Source organism: Agrilus planipennis, unplaced genomic scaffold (genome assembly GCF_000699045.2).
Source record: "Agrilus planipennis isolate EAB-ADULT unplaced genomic scaffold, Apla_2.0 scaffold6, whole genome shotgun sequence".
In the NCBI taxonomy this organism is placed as follows: Eukaryota; Metazoa; Arthropoda; class Insecta; order Coleoptera; family Buprestidae; genus Agrilus; species Agrilus planipennis.
Window position 1 is genome coordinate 2,271,733 of NW_020439302.1, and position 17,182 is coordinate 2,288,914.

The window sequence follows — 17,182 nt, forward strand, 5'->3', positions numbered from 1 at the left end:
CGAAATACTGTCACCAAAGAAGAAATGAAATTGAAAATATTGGAATTAATCAATACAGACAAGTATGATTATAATTAATTAATATTATTATCGTTTTCTAATTCAGAAATTAAAAATTAAAAAAAAAATAGTTTTACGAAAGAGAAGATATTTTTGTCACGAATTTAATTGCGTAAGTTCTAAGTAAATCTATTAATACGATTGTCTTTTCTTTTATGTGCAGGTACCGTCAAAAAATTGCAGAACTATCGGATATTGCATTCGATCAGCCAATGACAGGAGTGGAAAAAGCAGTATGGTGGATAGAATATGTGATAAGGCATAAGGGTGCAAGGCATCTGCGCAACCCCTTGCTAGACATGCCCTTATACCAATACCTGTTTTTGGACATTATTGCTCTAGTATTATCCGTCCTTGCGTTTGCAATATTTGTTATAGTATTTGCCATCAAATATTTACTTAAGTTTATTAAATCATGGCAAAATTCAACAAAAATAAAATCATCGTAATTCCATTTAAAATTAGAACATTATGAAATTTTTTCCTAATTATATTTATGATCGTATATATTTATAGATGACTTCTAATTAATAAAATATTTATATGTATAAGAAGTGATGGTTTTTATTCTAATTCACGTCGAAGATATAGTAAAAAAAGAGTGTCTACGTAACAATGGAGCAATAATTATGGCCGACTACTGATAATAGAAATAAAAGTACAATATTCTTTTACTAAGAAATAATTCAATTTTAAAAATTGTAAACTGGATGTGTTTTCACGTCGAAAATATAGTAAAAAGCAAAAATTGTCTAAATTATATGTATAGCAGTTAATAAATTAAACTAATGTCCCTGTTAAAATAACTGTAACTTTAAGCATAATAGCCGATGTCAGTGACATCACGACAACAACTAGAAAGAATAAAATTGTTAAATCAAACTCACCACTTCAGCAAGTGCAATGTACGAATAATACCCTATTTTGTCAGTTTATTCACAGGTGGCACAAAATGTTTTGAACTGTAAACTTTTCATGTAAAACAGCACAAAAGTTTAAACACGACCGATTGCTTGCTACAGCATGTTAAGAACTACGAAACTACACGTCGAAAATATTGTAAAAAGCTATAATTGTCTAAATTATATGTATAGCAATCAATAAATTAAACTGTTAAAATAACTGTAACTTTAAGCATAATGGCCGACGTCAGTGACATCACGACAACAATTAGAAAAGAATGATGGCCGACAACAACAATACGGCAACAATAAGAAAAGAATGATGGCCGACCCTACGTAACAATGGAGTAATAATTATGGTCGACTACTGATAATAGAAATAAAAGTAGAATATTTTTGCTCTAAGAATATTTAAGAAATAGTTCAATTTTAGAAATTGTAAATAGTTTTAAACTGAATGTGTTTAACTTTTGTAAATAGAAATTGAAATAAATAGAAAATTTACACAAAACTACACACAAGCGCCATCTGTGAAACAACAGCTTCATTAATATTGGAAGTGAGTAGAAAACTACCATATTGCATTTCTATGGAGACGCTATTTGTTTGCCTTTTGCTATTTAATTATTTCTATAGTTTATTAGTAAATAAAATAAGTATAAGGATGGAATACTAACTTGTAATAATTTTTAATAACTGTTGAATTGTTTTTTAAAAAAACAGTATTAGTGTATTAAATTTGCATTTTTAAACTAATCAGGGACTTAACGAGTCATTTCAATTAACGTGGAGATACCTTTTAAAACTGCTTAATCTTTGTATGGAAAAAATTAGGTTAAGTTACATATTCGATAAATTAAACTTTTTCCGGAATGAACCCGTTTAATTTGTATGTTACAACAAGTCAAATCATATTAAAATCGACCCCCGAAAGTTCAAATACTTGGCAAGATTTGTACCGGCTCGTACCGTATTTGAGAAATTCTTTGTGTTGTGTTGTCTGTGGAAATTTACTTTTGGAGCCTTTAACTCCATCAGGAAAGTGTCAGCATCACGTTTGTCGAAAGTGCAAGGGAGGACGAAAAAAACTAAAACCAACCTGTACAACATGTAAAGACTACAAAACCTATTCTGAAAACAAACCTCTACGAACATTGTTACAGTGCTATAATGGGATGTGCGTCATGTTGATAAGTTCGGAAATATTTAGAATTTTAACAGAACAGGCAGCTCAAAATGTCCCTGGGGCTGCCAATCTTATATTGTTAATTAAAGAAGGGGCGGTTTTTGAAGATAACTATCATAGAGACGTAGGGCTTTCCAAATCAGCCTATAGTATTTTGCCATGCATTTATACTAATTCAGGAACTCAAACATTACAAATAAACAATAGCAACTCCCTCCAAAACGATATTATCTTGGATAGCGATTTGCGTAGGATATGCAATGGAAACTTGTATTCAGTTTTATATTCTGGGACAGGAAGCAAAATTACCATTAAAAGAAAACCCCTTGAAAATCAAGGGATAAAGGGGATGCGAACTAACATAAATGATGACATAACAGTCGACAAGGTAAGTCGTTATGTAATAAAACCTAGTTATTATATGCGAGTTCCTTTTAACTTTTTTAGCAAGCAGCTTTTAAGAAACCAACAAACAAATGTATGCTGAAGTCGAGACGTGGTTGCAGATGTGGAAATGCAACAGCAACCCCTGGCAAACTCACTTGTTGCGGTCAAAGGTGTCCTTGTTATGTAGAGAGCAAGGCATGTATCGAATGCAAATGTAGAGGCTGTAGAAATCCCCACATGCCAGATGGTAACAAGGTAGTAAAGGTACAACAACAAAATGTCAATTGCTGTTATTAATGAATAATTCTAGAAACGTCCTCAATTAATCCAAGATCAACAAGTTGTTGAACAACACTCTCAATCACAGTCGAATTATAAAAGCATTACATTTGACCTGGACACAAACATGACAGTAAGACAACTCAGTGAACATCTCAAAGCAGGGAATGTTAAAGGTCAGGTCTAATTTAATGTATGTTGAAGAAAAAATTGTAATTTACAACATTTGTACTGTTATAGTCTTCAACTCATTTGCACCACATGCCATTCTGATTGATGGTACAAAACTAGTTGAAGAAGATGAAGATGAGGAAGTTATGGTGGATATTTGATGATAATTTTTTGTGTATTACTTAATTAACTGTGTTGTTTTAAAACGTGTGCATGCTTAGATCAAAGTGAAAATTGTCATGACAGTGAAATTTGCTAAAAAAATACCACAAATGTATTTCATTTTATATTTGAGAATATAGTGAAAGATGCATGTAGAAGATGAAAATTCAAAATATGTTTCGTTAACATAAACTTTCAAGACCAATCACATTATAGTTTAATTAAAAAATATATAATAANTCTGATGTATTACTCGCTTGTGGTTGTTCATCGACGTACGGCCCATATTCTCTTTCATGCTGCCTTATATACTGCATCGCTCTCTTTATTGTTTATAAGTATAATAATTTCCTACCCTACTTCACATTTTCTACATATCATGCTGACAATACAGCAATTTTCTTACGTTAAAGCTGGATTATAGCACATAAGTACTTTTATTAATAAATAAAATTAATCTCGATATGCAAGATAACTCGTTTGCAATATGTATAAAAGGAAACAATTTTAAAAATCATCAATAGTTCCGACTACAAAAATGAAAGTTGTTGCGATTGTGTTGTTTGTCGTCAAGTTTGGGAGTTGTGCCAAAATTTTGGCTCATTTTATAATGCCGTCGATAAGCCACCAGTTCGTCTATCAGAAAATATGGAAAGAATTAAGTCTGCGAGGTCACGAGGTTACGGTGATAACTCCGAACCCTTTAAAAGACGAAAACCCATTGGCAAACCTCACAGAAATTGACGTTAGTTTTTCTTACGTGCTCATGAAGAAAGCCTTAGAAAAAAATGCGATTGATAATATCACGCCTGACATAGGAAGTGTAATAAAGGAAATATTCATTGAATTCATGCCGAGACTGTTCGACCTTCAAATGAAAGATCCCGATGTTTCGCGTATTTATAAAAATGTTAATGGAGAAAAATACGACCTGGTGATTGTAGAACCACTTTATCCAGTCGTGTACGGTTTAGCTGCAAAATACGATTGTCCTTCTGTGGGAGTAATTTCTCTTAGCGGGTTTAAAATAGTAGAAAGGTCTGTAGGAAACCCGTCTCATCCGGCACTCTATCCGGACGTTTTCTTGGATTATAGTAACGCTGAAACGCTTTGGCAAAGAATGCATTCGACCTATTCAGATATGATAACGTACTTCAGGTGAGGCACTTTCCAAAACCATTAATTAATCGTAAATTATAATAAGCACTAGGTACTCACTCTATAAGGTATAAATAAGGAGGTACATATAACAATTAATTATCCAACCGGAAAAATTTTAACACCAGTTTGGTCCCTATCAAAGTTTCCTTTAAGGTTCTATATACACTTCGCCATTGATGGAAGCAGTCTACAAATAGCTTTTTTTAAGAAATCGTCTGACCTCTATCGGCAAAAAACTCGATGTTCATTGATTGAAGACATTTCTCGGCCGAGAGGAACTGGAAAAAGTCGCACGGAGCTAGATCCGGCAAGTACGGCGGATGGTCGATAAAATTGTCGAAAAATTATCACAAATTTTCATTTCAAAAGTCCAAAAACATTAGGCTGTTTTGGTGGGAGAGACTCGAGGATAAAGCCTTGATGGACCATGACAACTAAGTGACTATATGAAAGCCGTTTGGTTTATGCGCAGTCTCCAGAGCACAGTCTGACCAAAACCCACCACTGCTGCTTTACATTACAACATCTAGGAAGTCAGACAAGTCAGGACGGAAGGAGTAGTAGAGATATAAAGCAGAGTATAGCGCATGGTCGAGTCGCCTTCAATAAAAAGAAGTCACTTCTATGCTCGTGAATGGTTAATTTAGAAATTCTAAAAAGTTTGTTAAAGGTGTATATTTGGAACGCTGCTGTGTACGGGTGCAAAACATGGATGGTGGGAGTTGCAGATTAGACATGGTTAGAAGCGTTCGAAATGTGGTGTTACCGGCGAATGATGAGGATGCCGTGGATAGAGAAGGTTAGAAATGAAGAGGTATTAGAAAGAGTAGGAGAACAGAGGACTCTATGGAAGTCAATAAGAAATAGGCGGGATAGGTTGGTAGGATACCTTTTCAGGCATGGAGGTCTAGTCAGAGACATATTAGTGGCAGAAACGGAAGTTAGGAGGGGTAGAGATAGACCAAGTTAAGGATGTGGGTTGTTCTAGTTTTAGGGAAATGCTAAGATTAGCTCAGGATAGGACCTTATGATGATGAAGGTCATCAGTCCTAAGACTGGATGAACATGCACCTCCACTCTTTCCTATCCTGAGTTAATCTTCGCATTTCCCTAAAGCTAGAACATCCCACATCCTTAACTATTTGCGAACAGTAATCTAAGCTAGGTCTACCTCTACTCCTCTTTTAACTTCTGTTTTTACTTCTAATATGTCCTAATTAACCCATCATGCCTGAGAAGGTGTCCTACCAACCTATCTCGACTATTTCTTGTTGACGTCCATAGTCATCTCTTGTTCTCCAATTCTTTCTAATGTCTCGTCATTTCTAACATTCTCTATCCATGATATTTTGAACACAACATCTTAACGCTCCAGACATATCCTTTTATCAATCTTTTTCGAATTTCTAAAGTGACTAAGTCGAATAAATGGAATTTGAAGCTTTTGGTGGGTATTATTACGTTCTGATCAAATGATTTTGAAAGTTCTGCTGGTTTAGGGCAGGTTTCAGAAAAACATTAGGAGATGCTTTCAGATAGACGTGGTCGAAAAATATATTCCACACGTTCATCAAAATATGCCATTCGATCGTGCGACTTAAAAGAAAAAATACCGATAAAGAAGCGTGTAATGCAATTGTGAAGCTCAGAAAATGCAAGATTTGTTGTTGAGCGCACCGAGAACGATAAACAGTTTTGTTGAGCGCGGTTGATAAATAAACACTTTAAACATGATAATCGATAGATAACATACGGATTTATACACTTTTTTTTATTAAATCACACTCAGTTATAATCGAGACAACATGAATAAGAAAATATTAGCTTTGCTATTAGCTATTATAAAAGTCACAAGTTCTGCTAAAATTTTGGCTCATTTTACAACACCATCTATAAGCCATCTTGGTTTATGGGAATGTTTGGAAAGAATTGAGTTTACGAGGGCACCAAATCACAGTGATAACGCCAGATCCTTTGAAAGACGAGAGACTGATAAACTTAACAGAAATCGATGTGCATTCTTCGTATGCAGTAATGAGAAAAGTAGTAGAATCAACTTTAGCTCATCGTCAGACGAAGGATATGACCGAACAAATAAACAATTTCGCGTTTGAGATCTGGCCACAAGTATTTGATGCCCAAATGGAAAACCCTCAGATCAAAGAAATATANATCAGATTCCCTTCTACTATTAAAGTTACTATAAAATATTTAAAGAACCTGGTAAGACTGTCTACATTTTTAATACAAGAATTATGTTCAAAATCATCTATATCAGAATAGCTTATAAAGTTTTGGGGCAAGTAGCTTAAATTATAGTATTCAGTGTTTTTCCTCCCTCAGTGAAAAAAGCAAACGACAAATTGGAACAAGTAAAAATGAAAAAACAATAAGAAAACAAACAGATTAATCTTAATGCTATGAAAAATGAATTGCAAGTCTTTCGTAATATGAAGTTGAAATGGCTGTAAAAAAAGCAATGTAAGCAATCTTAAAATGGTACCCTCCATATCGTTACTCCCTTATATGGATTAAATTAGTCACACTTCTCATCACTTATCATCCTGTTACTGTTTTCTTTGAGAAAAAGAGGTTGCATCCCTGAATGTGCCTAACACTATATGATATTGTGAATGCAGTAAGTACTTTTTAATAACGAAAATATAGGAAAGATCAACCAACACACCGTCATTTAATACAGATTTGCAGTTCCCTATTGAGATATAGTACTTCTTGGTTTTGCAAGCATTTATACAGACAATGAAAATAAAATTGTTAAATCAAACTCACCACTTCAGCAACTATAATGTACGAGTAATATCCTATTTGGTCAGTTTATTTATCACAGGTAGCACAAAATGTTTTGAACAGTACAAACTTTTCACGTAACACAGCACAAAAGTTTAAACACGACCGATTGCTTGGTACAGCATATTAAGAACTATCGCACTATGACACATACAATCGCGTAAATTATTATTACTAATAAACAAATATTTCTACGAAAAAGACTCATTATTTTTGTAAAAATGTAAAAAACCGTGCATGTTCACGAAATAGACGCGCTCAACAAAAGTTACGAATACTTCAAGGCCATATCGTCATACTTTGCTGTGTTGTGATTGGTTAAACAATTATTTAGAAAATTTTTAGGTTGCGTTCAGCTACAGTACTTTACTTAATCATAAAAGATAAATGTACTTTACTGACGAGTAAACCCAAGAGAAATACTGAATATCATAATAGATAATAAACTAAATAATCTGAATAAATACAAAATAAATATACTAGTTCCGAATATAACTATGCAGTCGAAAATTATTACTAAAATTAAAGATAACAAAAACAGTGAACTAATCGATCCTGTTAACTTAAAATAATAAACTATTGTACCTGTAGGGAATTACCATGGAATTATGAATATAAGTAGATTGTTAACTTGAAATAAAAAAAATACGCTGTTTTTCATAGTTTTATTAAAAAACATGTAAATATTAACAATAAAAATGTAAATCTGTACACAAATCAAATAAGAAAAATTATGAGTCATGTGAGCTATGCGATTCGATCGATTCAGATCTCCGCCTTTTCTTTGATTTTTTATGGTCTTTATGGTGATGCCTCGAGTCGTGTTTTTCCTTCGAGCGTTTCCTAAAAAAAAATAAATTTTTTTTTAATCCTGCACTGATTAAAATTATTTTGTCTATACCTTTTATGAGACTTCTTCTTCTTGCTCGATTTTCGTCTTTTCACTTCTCTATCTTCACATTCTGAAGAATCGTTATCCCTTATCTTTCTGGACTCTTCCTTAGAGGAAGATTGTCGTTCCAATCTACTTTTATCATTACGATCGCTGCTGCTCTTGCTACTGGATGTGGCAGGAGTTGCCTCACGTCCACTTGAAGTTATAGTCTTTTTGTCAGCTTTTGAAGTGTCTGCGTTCATCAACTTCAAGAAAACAGCAGCTTTACGTTTTCTTTCGAGTTGGAGTGATAATCTTTCTCGAGCAGCAGCTGCTATCTTGTCCTTTTTCCTGTCTTCAGCTACAAAACACATATACACTTTAAGTATTTGAGTATTTAACTTTTCATTCATCATACCTCTTTTGTTTTCTCTCCTCTCTTCAGCGTCGTCGGTTAAATCAATCATTTCTAGAATAGGGTCTTCCCCGTCAAGTAAATCGTTTTCTTTACTTTTTTCGACATTTTTATTGTTGATTTCAACTTCTGAACAAGATTTGGCACTCTGATCGAAGTCTTTAAGAGGCGGGGTCCGGCTTGGACTGCAATTTGCGCTGTTAATTTGGTTTGTCGGTGTGTTTTGCGGTTGTACAGTTGACACAGGCGCAACGTTGGCCAAGTTGTCTTCAGCATCTTCATCGCTTTCTTCCATTGGAAGGGCGCTTTTGATTTCTTTTGGAGTCTCTTCTTTCGTCTTTTTTATGGAAAAACTTACAGGAGCTAAATATTAACACCAAAATATAAATATACAGCTAGCAACTAGTATTTTTAAAAACCCTTACCGATTGCTTTCTTTTCCTTTGTCTTATTTTCTGACGCGTTTTGTTGCTTCTTTGCTTCTTTTTCTTGATTCTCTTCCTTTTCTGGTTTAACCGCTTTTGATGCGGTGAACTCTTCGAGCTTCTTTTGGTAAAAGCTGTGAAACTTGTGCTCTTCATTTAAGAATTCGAATCTTGGATCTCCCTTTGCTTTGACAATGTTTTCAAATTCAGTGCCATTTTTTGATACATAACTAGCCATTTTCTCTATTATAAGCTGTACATTTTGTGGAATCACATCTGTTTTGGTGTCCTTGAAAGTCGTTTCTTCTTCAGTTTCTTTTTCGCCGGAATCACTTTCGTTGCTATCGGAATCATAATGGGCAAAATGAAGTAGAGGATGTTTTTGAACTGGTTTTGGTTCTTCTTTTGGTTCAGGTAATGGTTCAGAAGGCTTTGGAGAATCTAAAAAAATTAACTATCTTTCCTGAGGAACTAATTAATTATATAAAAATCATACCAACGGGCGTTCCACTTTCAGGAGTGTTTTGGGAAGTAATGGATTGGTCTTGTTTATAAATAATTGGTGCTTTAGCTATATTGCCTTCCGTTTGCTGGCATCCCTGTTGTAAATTTGTTACAGGAGCAAAAGAGACCTGCTCCTTGTTTTTCACCAAATTGGAAACTATTTGAGCGTAAGGATTGTCAGGCATCTGCACCTGAGCCTGTTGCATTTCCAAGAAGTTCTGCATCCCTTGCGTCTGCATGAAGTTGGAAAGCTGGGACAAATTTTGAAAGTATTGTACGATCTTCGGGTCTAAGTCTCCTTCAGAATATTGCTGTGCCATTTGCTTGTAGTATTCGTAATATTGCATGGCGTAATAGTATTGCTGGTAATACTGTTGCTGTTCGTAGGTGAGTTGCTGTGGGGCGGGAGCAGAGCCCTGTGGCGCCACTGATGGAAGTTCCGCGTTTGTTGGTGCTGTTACAGATGCAAACTGCTGTTGCTGGTTGCCCTGTATACGGTTGACTAGCTGGAGATATTTACAGTTTGCGGAAGGCCTGTATGGAATTGTCAGCGGAGTGGTGGGGGGAGGTGCCTGTCAATAAATGGGAAATGTGAGAGTAACTGGTGAGTACTACATCTTTGTTAAAGAACAGGGTAACGGCGAAGGCACGTCCCTTGAAAACTTTCTAGTTTCTATTGAATACTAGGAAAAAATGTGATTATAACAGAAACGGCTTCCAATGTTCCTAAGGACGATAATAATAATAATCATAAATAATAATTTCTTAAACAAGATCTTCTTCTTCCCATTCACACCACAGCACACGCCCTGGGAGTTTTCTTAAGTTTTCGTATGAGTATGACGCACAATATTTCTTTTACTGATGTTTTCTTTACTTCTCCTTTTCCTGCGCTAAGTGGCTTGTATGTTAAGTGTAATGATTATTATTCGTTCTTAGGATCAACAGAACCTTTCTTCATATTTTAATGAATAAATCATTAAACAAAAACACAGAAAACTATTTACAATATAAAAAATTAACTTTCAAACAAAGAAAACAAGTAAACAGCATATAACGAAATAAGATAACGTTAAAATTTCGTTATATTACATCCTACAAATTAATAAATGAATGCAAAGAAAAGTTGTCAAAACAATAAAATTTAGTTCACTAGAGAACTGGTTAGTTGTAGTGACAACGGGCCCAAAAACCATAACAACAGGCCAGTATTCATTGCAACTGTGTTATTAGTTGCCTAACAACTAGAGAACAGTTAAGATTAAAAATTAATTGAATATTAAACTGAATCAAATCGATGATTCTTTTTCCGGTTGGTTGAAGTAATTACCAAAAAAAGCATGGTAACAGCTAAAAAATAAATGAATAAACTTTATCCTTGAGAACGCATGGACCTGTAAACAGAAAATACGATTAGTACATGTATACAACAGGAAGTAAAAGACAGTTTTATGTGGCACAGAAATTTATTAACGAATACCTCAAGACCTAGGGTCCAATTAAAAATAAACAACAATAATAACTCACGTACAAATTGTAAAATGTTCTTTGTATAATCACTAATTTTAGCTAAAATCGGAAAAACATTATAGCTGACAAGACTGAGTTGAATGACTAGTCCACCTACCGATTGCACTGGAGTCGCTAATAATGAAGGGTGAAGGTAATATTCATCATTGGCTTCATTCTCATTTGGTTCATCCTTCATTTCATCTGAAACAAAATCCAAAATTTTCATATCTTCTTAAGGCAAAAAGAAAACTGTTATTTTCTAATACCTGTGCAATTTTCCTTTGATTGGACCTTGTACCTCCCTGATTTAATTATCATAAGGAGGTGCTTGTAATATTTGTGCAAAGGATCCTGCTGATTCAAAAAACCGAACTGAGGATTATCTGCCTGCTTTGTTTTTATAAGGATCTCCATTTGAAGACCTTGTTTGCTTACAAAGAGAGCAGTTTTTTCTATTCGTGTGTTTTCTTTTACTGTTGAAGGCTGTAAATTGTCAGTTAATTACTTTGTCATCTTCTTTTGAGGAAAGTTAATAACAAACGAGAACTTTCTTATCTTTTAACCAAAAATTGTATTTAATGACCTCCAAACTCCCTGAGAACTTGAGCCTTTCTTTATTTGTTTAATTAAAAGATTATTCCTTAGTAGTAAAAAGTTTCCTGTTTGTTATCACATTGGTATGCACATTTAATGTGAACGAAAATAAACTTACAACTGCTATATCAGAAGGAACATCTAAATCAGGAGGAGGTACATATGGTTCATCTTCCATTTCAACAGTAGGCACTTTTTCAGGTTCAGGCTCAGGTTGCACATCATAGTTGAACTGATATTCGTTATTTTTTTGCAATAACCTTTTTCGTTCCTCTTCTATTAAATCACAAAATTAGAAAACTTACAATGATCTTTAATTAACTTACCTTTATATAATTCCTCTTCTTCTTCATTTATATTTAAAGCATAATACCTTTCCTCGTCGCAAAGTTGCTCTATACGCCTTTCAGACTCACTTAAACCTAACCAACGCATTGCATCATAACCTTCCCTGCTTGCTTCAAACTGAGAAAGTTCTGATAAAGCACTTCTTCCGTCGTATCTGAATTAATAAGTTTTATTAACTAAAAATTCAGAAAATTATAAAAACAAACCAACCTATCTATTTTTAGGTTTTTGTCTCCCATCCACGGAATTAAATGCTTCCCCTTGTCAATATAAAGAGCCTTCTCGTCATCTCTGAAGAGCTTACATGCATAGCCGAAGACTAGAAGTTCTTCATGATTATCAGGATTAACATTTTTACGCAAAATACCGGATTCCGTACTAGAATGCCACTTGGCCATTATTTTTTTAATTTTTTAATAACATTCACTTGACATATTGGTAAAACATTGACATCTATAATACCCTTTGTAGATCTATTATCTATGTATAATATCATATGAATATCATCCTATACATTTCTTTAATCTGTGATCTATAGAGAAAATCATTCCAATAAATGTCATTCCTTCTATGAATTAACGGATTTTATAGAAGTGGTCAGATGAAATGATCAGGATGATGATGATCAGTATGGTCAGGGTTGCAATTTAAAAAAAAACGAAACGTTATGTTACAACTTTGTATGTATTTTTCCACTTTACCCTATTAAAATTTGTAAATAATTGTTTCCAAATTGAAAGTATATGTCCTACTTAATTTTCTATTTTTACGAACCATACACATTCAAATGACATTTTATCATTTATAAACAATTGTATTACAAACTTCCAGCGTCCAGAAGGTACAAAACGGGGAACTGATGCGGAATCAAAAGCAAAATTATAATAATGGTAATACCCCTGAAATATTATACAACTTTACTTTTATAAGATTGAGGTTTTAAATTTGTTTNGTTGCTTGACATACTGGTATTAGTTTAACATTACATTATTAATCATCTTATTAATTTATTAATCATTGGTATCAATAGACAAATTCACACCATAAATAAGGTAAGGATTAGAATTTTAAGAAAAACGAAACGTTGTGTTGCAACTTTATATGTATTTTTCTCCTTTATTCTTATAACATTTATAAGTATCCTACTTAATTTTCTATTTTTACGAACCAATCACATTGAGCTGCCATTTTTTCATTTATAAACAATTGTATTACAAACTTCCAGCGTCCAGAAGGTACAAAACGGGGAACTGATGCGGAATCAAAAGCAAAATTATAATAATGGTAATACCCCTGAAATATTATACAACTTTACTTTTATAAGATTGAGGTTTTAAATTTGTTTGGTTTTTTATTTCTGTTGTGCGTAATTTCACTAGATTGATACAAATATATAAAAAATACGGAGTATACCTTTTTAACAGGACAAGATGTTATATTACTATTCTTAATTAAGAATGTTGTTCCGTAACTTCTCTCCCCTAGTAATTTACAAGTTTTAACATTGAAATTAATTGGTCCCATTCTGTATTCGTTACTTCGAAATTGGTAACCCTCCAGATGAATCTAAAAACATTTTTCATTTAGTTTTGTTTTTTAATGTATGCCAAAAGTAAGAAAAACTTACATAACTGCTCATATCGTTTGTAAGATCGCAGTTAAATTTACAAGTAAGATTAAATGTTTTCAGTGTTTTATTTAGTTTGAAATTTATTATTTTGGCATACGGATAGATATCTCTGTCTAAATATGTGAAATTGAGAAATTCGTGGTTCCATACATAAGAACCACCCTAAAATTTTATTATTTTTGTCATTTATGATAAAATTTATACTGCTCTTTATTTGCAACTCTTACCAAAAAATTTGGAAGTTGTAAAAATAACAATATTATAATAAAAAAAACACTACCGACAATCAAGTTCATTGTGAAATGTAATGAAAATTCATATATTTGCTCTTAAATCCGATAAATTTTGCTTACAATAGAAATTAATTGTGCAATTACAGTTATTAAGATGTATCTACAGATTAAATAAGTTACAATAAATTGTGGTTGCGTTTTAGAAACAATAATTAATTTCATTTTAATAATCGACAACAATTGCAATAACATTATCTTGAAATGCACTATACTTACATGTATTTTTTTATATTAATAAGGATCAAATAAATGAACCACAACCCGGTGTCATCAGTGGCGGAAGTAATAATCAAAATATGCAAATTGATAATTAATCGGAGATTACATTAAAAGCGTTCGTAGTTTTACTTATAATTAGGGAATTTTTGGGTTCATGAACGGTAAAATATTATTATATCAAAATATTTGGCTTTGATAAAAAAATATATAATTAAAAATTACACATATAGATCTAACAGAGTTGAATTAGAAAAATTAATTTTGCACCTATATTAATTAAGGTGCAGTTGTAGATAAATTACATTATTTAACATTAACAAAGAGACCTAATTAATACAACGTCGTGTAGACCAAATCAGATATGCATTATGGGCATAGGTGATACCTATATTAAGTGCTATTCAGGGAGCTGTAAGTAGTAATAGATCAACCTCTTGTAGCATATGCACGAGCCGCCATTGCTTGAAGTGCGCTATTATTTTATCATAAACGTATGTACAGTGCGCAACAAAATAAATGAACCTGTTGTTAATTTGAAATTGAACCAATTGAAATATAAAATGTAGAAATGCTTCAGCGTCATGAATTGTACGTTCTAATTACTTTGACATTTATTATGCTTCTCTTTACGAAATTATTTTGCCGTTAGTGAAGTTGTAGAAAACAATAAAAAATTGGAAAGTACCTACATAATGTAATGTGGCAACGTTGTAATTGTTTTCGGACAATAAAACAGGTTTAATTATCTCCCTAATTATTAGAATTGCATCAAACATGCATTAGGTACTGGATAAGTTTTTATTGTAAATTGGACAATTCAAAGAAACAGGTATTTGCTATTACTTCATCGTATATTTATTTGCAATTCGAGTAAAATGTAACAGTAACCGTACTGTAAATTATTTTTCATAGAGTACCTATNAAAATTATAATACCCCTAAAATATTATCAAAATTCACTTTTATAAGATTGAGTTTTTAAATTTTTGTATGATTTTTTATTTCTGTTATATGTAATTGCCGAAATCGAAATTCACATGCAAAATACACAATGTCCACAAAAGGAAATGGTCTGTTTTGAAACTGAATTTTAGGTTACGGTTGAAAGAGTTGCTTAGATTCAATTTCAAAACAAAACATTTTCATTGTGATATCCTGTATCCACGAGGCGTTCTTCTTTTTGGGTATAAATGGTCGATTGCAGCAACTGCCTACGACATTTTCGCTGGATTCATACAAATTTAAAAACACGGGGTGTACCTTTTAATGTATGCCAAAAGTAAGGAGGACCTAGAGATAGCTTTAAATAAAATGGAAGCGGTACTGACAGATCAGTACTGTATGAAAATAAATAAAAGTAAAACTAAAATACTGGTATGCAAGGGAAGAAAAAGTAGGGAAAGAGCGAATATAAAGATAGGAGACGAAAAATTAGAAGAAGTGGCTGATTTTAGATACCTAGGAAGTCAGATAAGTGAGGATGGAAGGAGTAGTAGGGATATAAAGCAGAGGATAGCGCAGGGTCGTGTCGCCTTTAATAAAAAGAAGTCACTTCTATGCTCGCGAACGGTTAATTTAGAAATTCGAAAAAGGTTGTTAAAGGTGTATGTTTGGAGCACGGCGTTGTACGGGTGCGAAACATGGACAGTGGGAGCGGCGGAAAAGAAAAGGTTAGAAGCGTTCGAAATGTGGTGTTATAGGCGGATGATGAGGATATCGTGGGTAGAAAAGGTTAGAAATGAAGAGGTATTGGAAAGAATAGGAGAACAGAGGACTCTATGGAAGTCAATAAAAAATAGGCGAGATAGGTTGGTAGGACACCTTCTCAGGCATGAAGGTCTAGTCAGAGACATATTAGAGGCAGAAACAGGAGTTAGGAGGGGTAGAGGTAGACCTAGATTAGATTACTGTTCGCAAATAGTTAAGGATGTGGGCTGTTCTAGTTTTAGGGAAATGCGAAGTTTAGCTCAGGATAGGAAAGAGTGGAGGTACGTGTCCAACCAGTCTTAGGACTGATGACCTTATGATGATGATGATGTACCTTTTTAACGGGACAGGTTGTCATATTACTGTTCTTAAAAAAGAATGCCGTTCCATAATTTCTCTCTTTTAGTAATTTACAAGGTTTAATATTGAAGTTAATTGGCCCCTTCATGTATTCGTTACTTCGGAATTGGTAACTGTCTACATGAACCTAAAAACCATTTTTCATTCAGCTTTGTTTTTTTATGTATGCACAAAAGTAATAAAAACTTACATAACTGCTTATATCGTTTACAATTTCAGCGGTTAATTTACATGTAATATTAAAGGCTTTTGTTGTTTTATTTACTTTGAAATTTACTATTTTGGCATACGGTATCATATTTCTGTCTATATACGTCAAGTTGGCGAATTCGTGGCTCCATAAATAGGAATCACCCTAAAATTTTATTATTTTTGTTATTTATGATAAAATTTATTCTGCTCTTTATTTGCAATTCTTACCAAAAAATTTGGATGTGGTAAAAAAAATATCATAATAAAACAGACACTACCGACAATCAAGTTCATTGTGGAATGAAATAAAAATTCGTGTGTTCGCCCTTAAATCTGATGAATTTTAATTATTTGCTTGCAATAGAAATTAATTGTGCAATTACAGTTATTAAGATGTATCTACAGATTAAATAAGTTACAATAAATTGTGGGTGCGTTTTAGAAACAATAATTAATTTCATTTTAATAATGGACAACAATTTCAATAGCATTATCTTGAAATGCACTATACTTACATGTATTTTTTTATATTAATAAGGATCAAATAAATGAACCACAACCCGGTGTCATCAGTGGCGGAAGTAATAATCAAAATATGCAAATTGATAATTAATCGGAGATTACATTAAAAGCGTTCGTAGTTTTACTTATAATTAGGGAATTTTTGGGTTCATGAACGGTAAAATATTATTATATCAAAATATTTGGCTTTGATAAAAAAATATATAATTAAAAATTACACATATAGATCTAACAGAGTTGAATTAGAAAAATTAATTTTGCACCTATATTAATTAAGGTGCAGTTGTAGATAAATTACATTATTTAACATTAACAAAGAGACCTAATTAATACAACGTCGTGTAGACCAAATCAGATATGCATTATGGGCATAGGTGATACCTATATTAAGTGCTATTCAGGGAGCTGTAAGTAGTAATAGATCAACCTCTTGTAGCATATGCACGAGCCGCCATTGCTTGAAGTGCGCTAT

The 17,182-nt window shown here is 33.0% G+C and overlaps 5 protein-coding genes across 5 annotated transcripts in view; 3 read left to right on the plus strand and 2 right to left on the minus strand.

Annotated features, from left to right (window-relative positions):
- LOC112905646 overlaps positions 1 to 522 on the plus strand; it is a 5,769-nt gene extending 5,247 nt beyond the window's left edge. The window contains exons 2-3 of the mRNA XM_025978449.1: positions 6 to 62; positions 224 to 522. Coding sequence (XP_025834234.1) covers positions 6 to 62; positions 224 to 509 — 343 coding nt within the window. The 3' untranslated portion in view covers positions 510 to 522. The remainder of the gene's footprint in view (positions 1 to 5; positions 63 to 223) is intronic.
- A 1,116-nt stretch (positions 523 to 1,638) lies between these two features.
- On the plus strand, positions 1,639 to 3,352 carry LOC108744514 (E3 ubiquitin-protein ligase MSL2). The gene is made up of 4 exons (XM_018480330.2): positions 1,639 to 2,536; positions 2,596 to 2,790; positions 2,846 to 2,990; positions 3,055 to 3,352. The coding sequence occupies exons 1-4, from the start codon at positions 1,835 to 1,837 to the stop codon at positions 3,144 to 3,146; spliced, it is 1,134 nt and encodes a 377-aa protein (XP_018335832.1). The 5' UTR covers positions 1,639 to 1,834; the 3' UTR covers positions 3,147 to 3,352.
- A 333-nt stretch (positions 3,353 to 3,685) lies between these two features.
- On the plus strand, positions 3,686 to 4,309 carry LOC108744108. Its single transcript, XM_018479718.1, has one exon. The coding sequence runs from the start codon at positions 3,686 to 3,688 to the stop codon at positions 4,307 to 4,309; it is 624 nt and encodes a 207-aa protein (XP_018335220.1).
- Positions 4,310 to 7,784: 3,475 nt separating this feature from the next.
- On the minus strand, positions 7,785 to 12,267 carry LOC108744321 (splicing factor, suppressor of white-apricot homolog). Its single transcript, XM_018480030.2, has 10 exons — positions 11,999 to 12,267; positions 11,767 to 11,942; positions 11,559 to 11,716; positions 11,113 to 11,329; positions 10,962 to 11,047; positions 9,327 to 9,906; positions 8,831 to 9,271; positions 8,409 to 8,768; positions 8,018 to 8,351; positions 7,785 to 7,959 (listed from the first exon to the last, which is right to left on the minus strand). Exons 1-10 carry the CDS (start codon positions 12,184 to 12,186, stop codon positions 7,848 to 7,850), a joined length of 2,652 nt encoding a protein of 883 aa, XP_018335532.1. The 5' UTR covers positions 12,187 to 12,267; the 3' UTR covers positions 7,785 to 7,847.
- Positions 12,268 to 12,908: 641 nt separating this feature from the next.
- LOC108744587 lies at positions 12,909 to 13,731 on the minus strand. Its single transcript, XM_018480447.1, has 4 exons — positions 13,646 to 13,731; positions 13,416 to 13,580; positions 13,202 to 13,354; positions 12,909 to 13,081 (listed from the first exon to the last, which is right to left on the minus strand). The coding sequence occupies exons 1-4, from the start codon at positions 13,712 to 13,714 to the stop codon at positions 12,935 to 12,937; spliced, it is 534 nt and encodes a 177-aa protein (XP_018335949.1). The 5' UTR covers positions 13,715 to 13,731; the 3' UTR covers positions 12,909 to 12,934.
- Between the last annotated feature and the right edge of the window lie 3,451 nt (positions 13,732 to 17,182).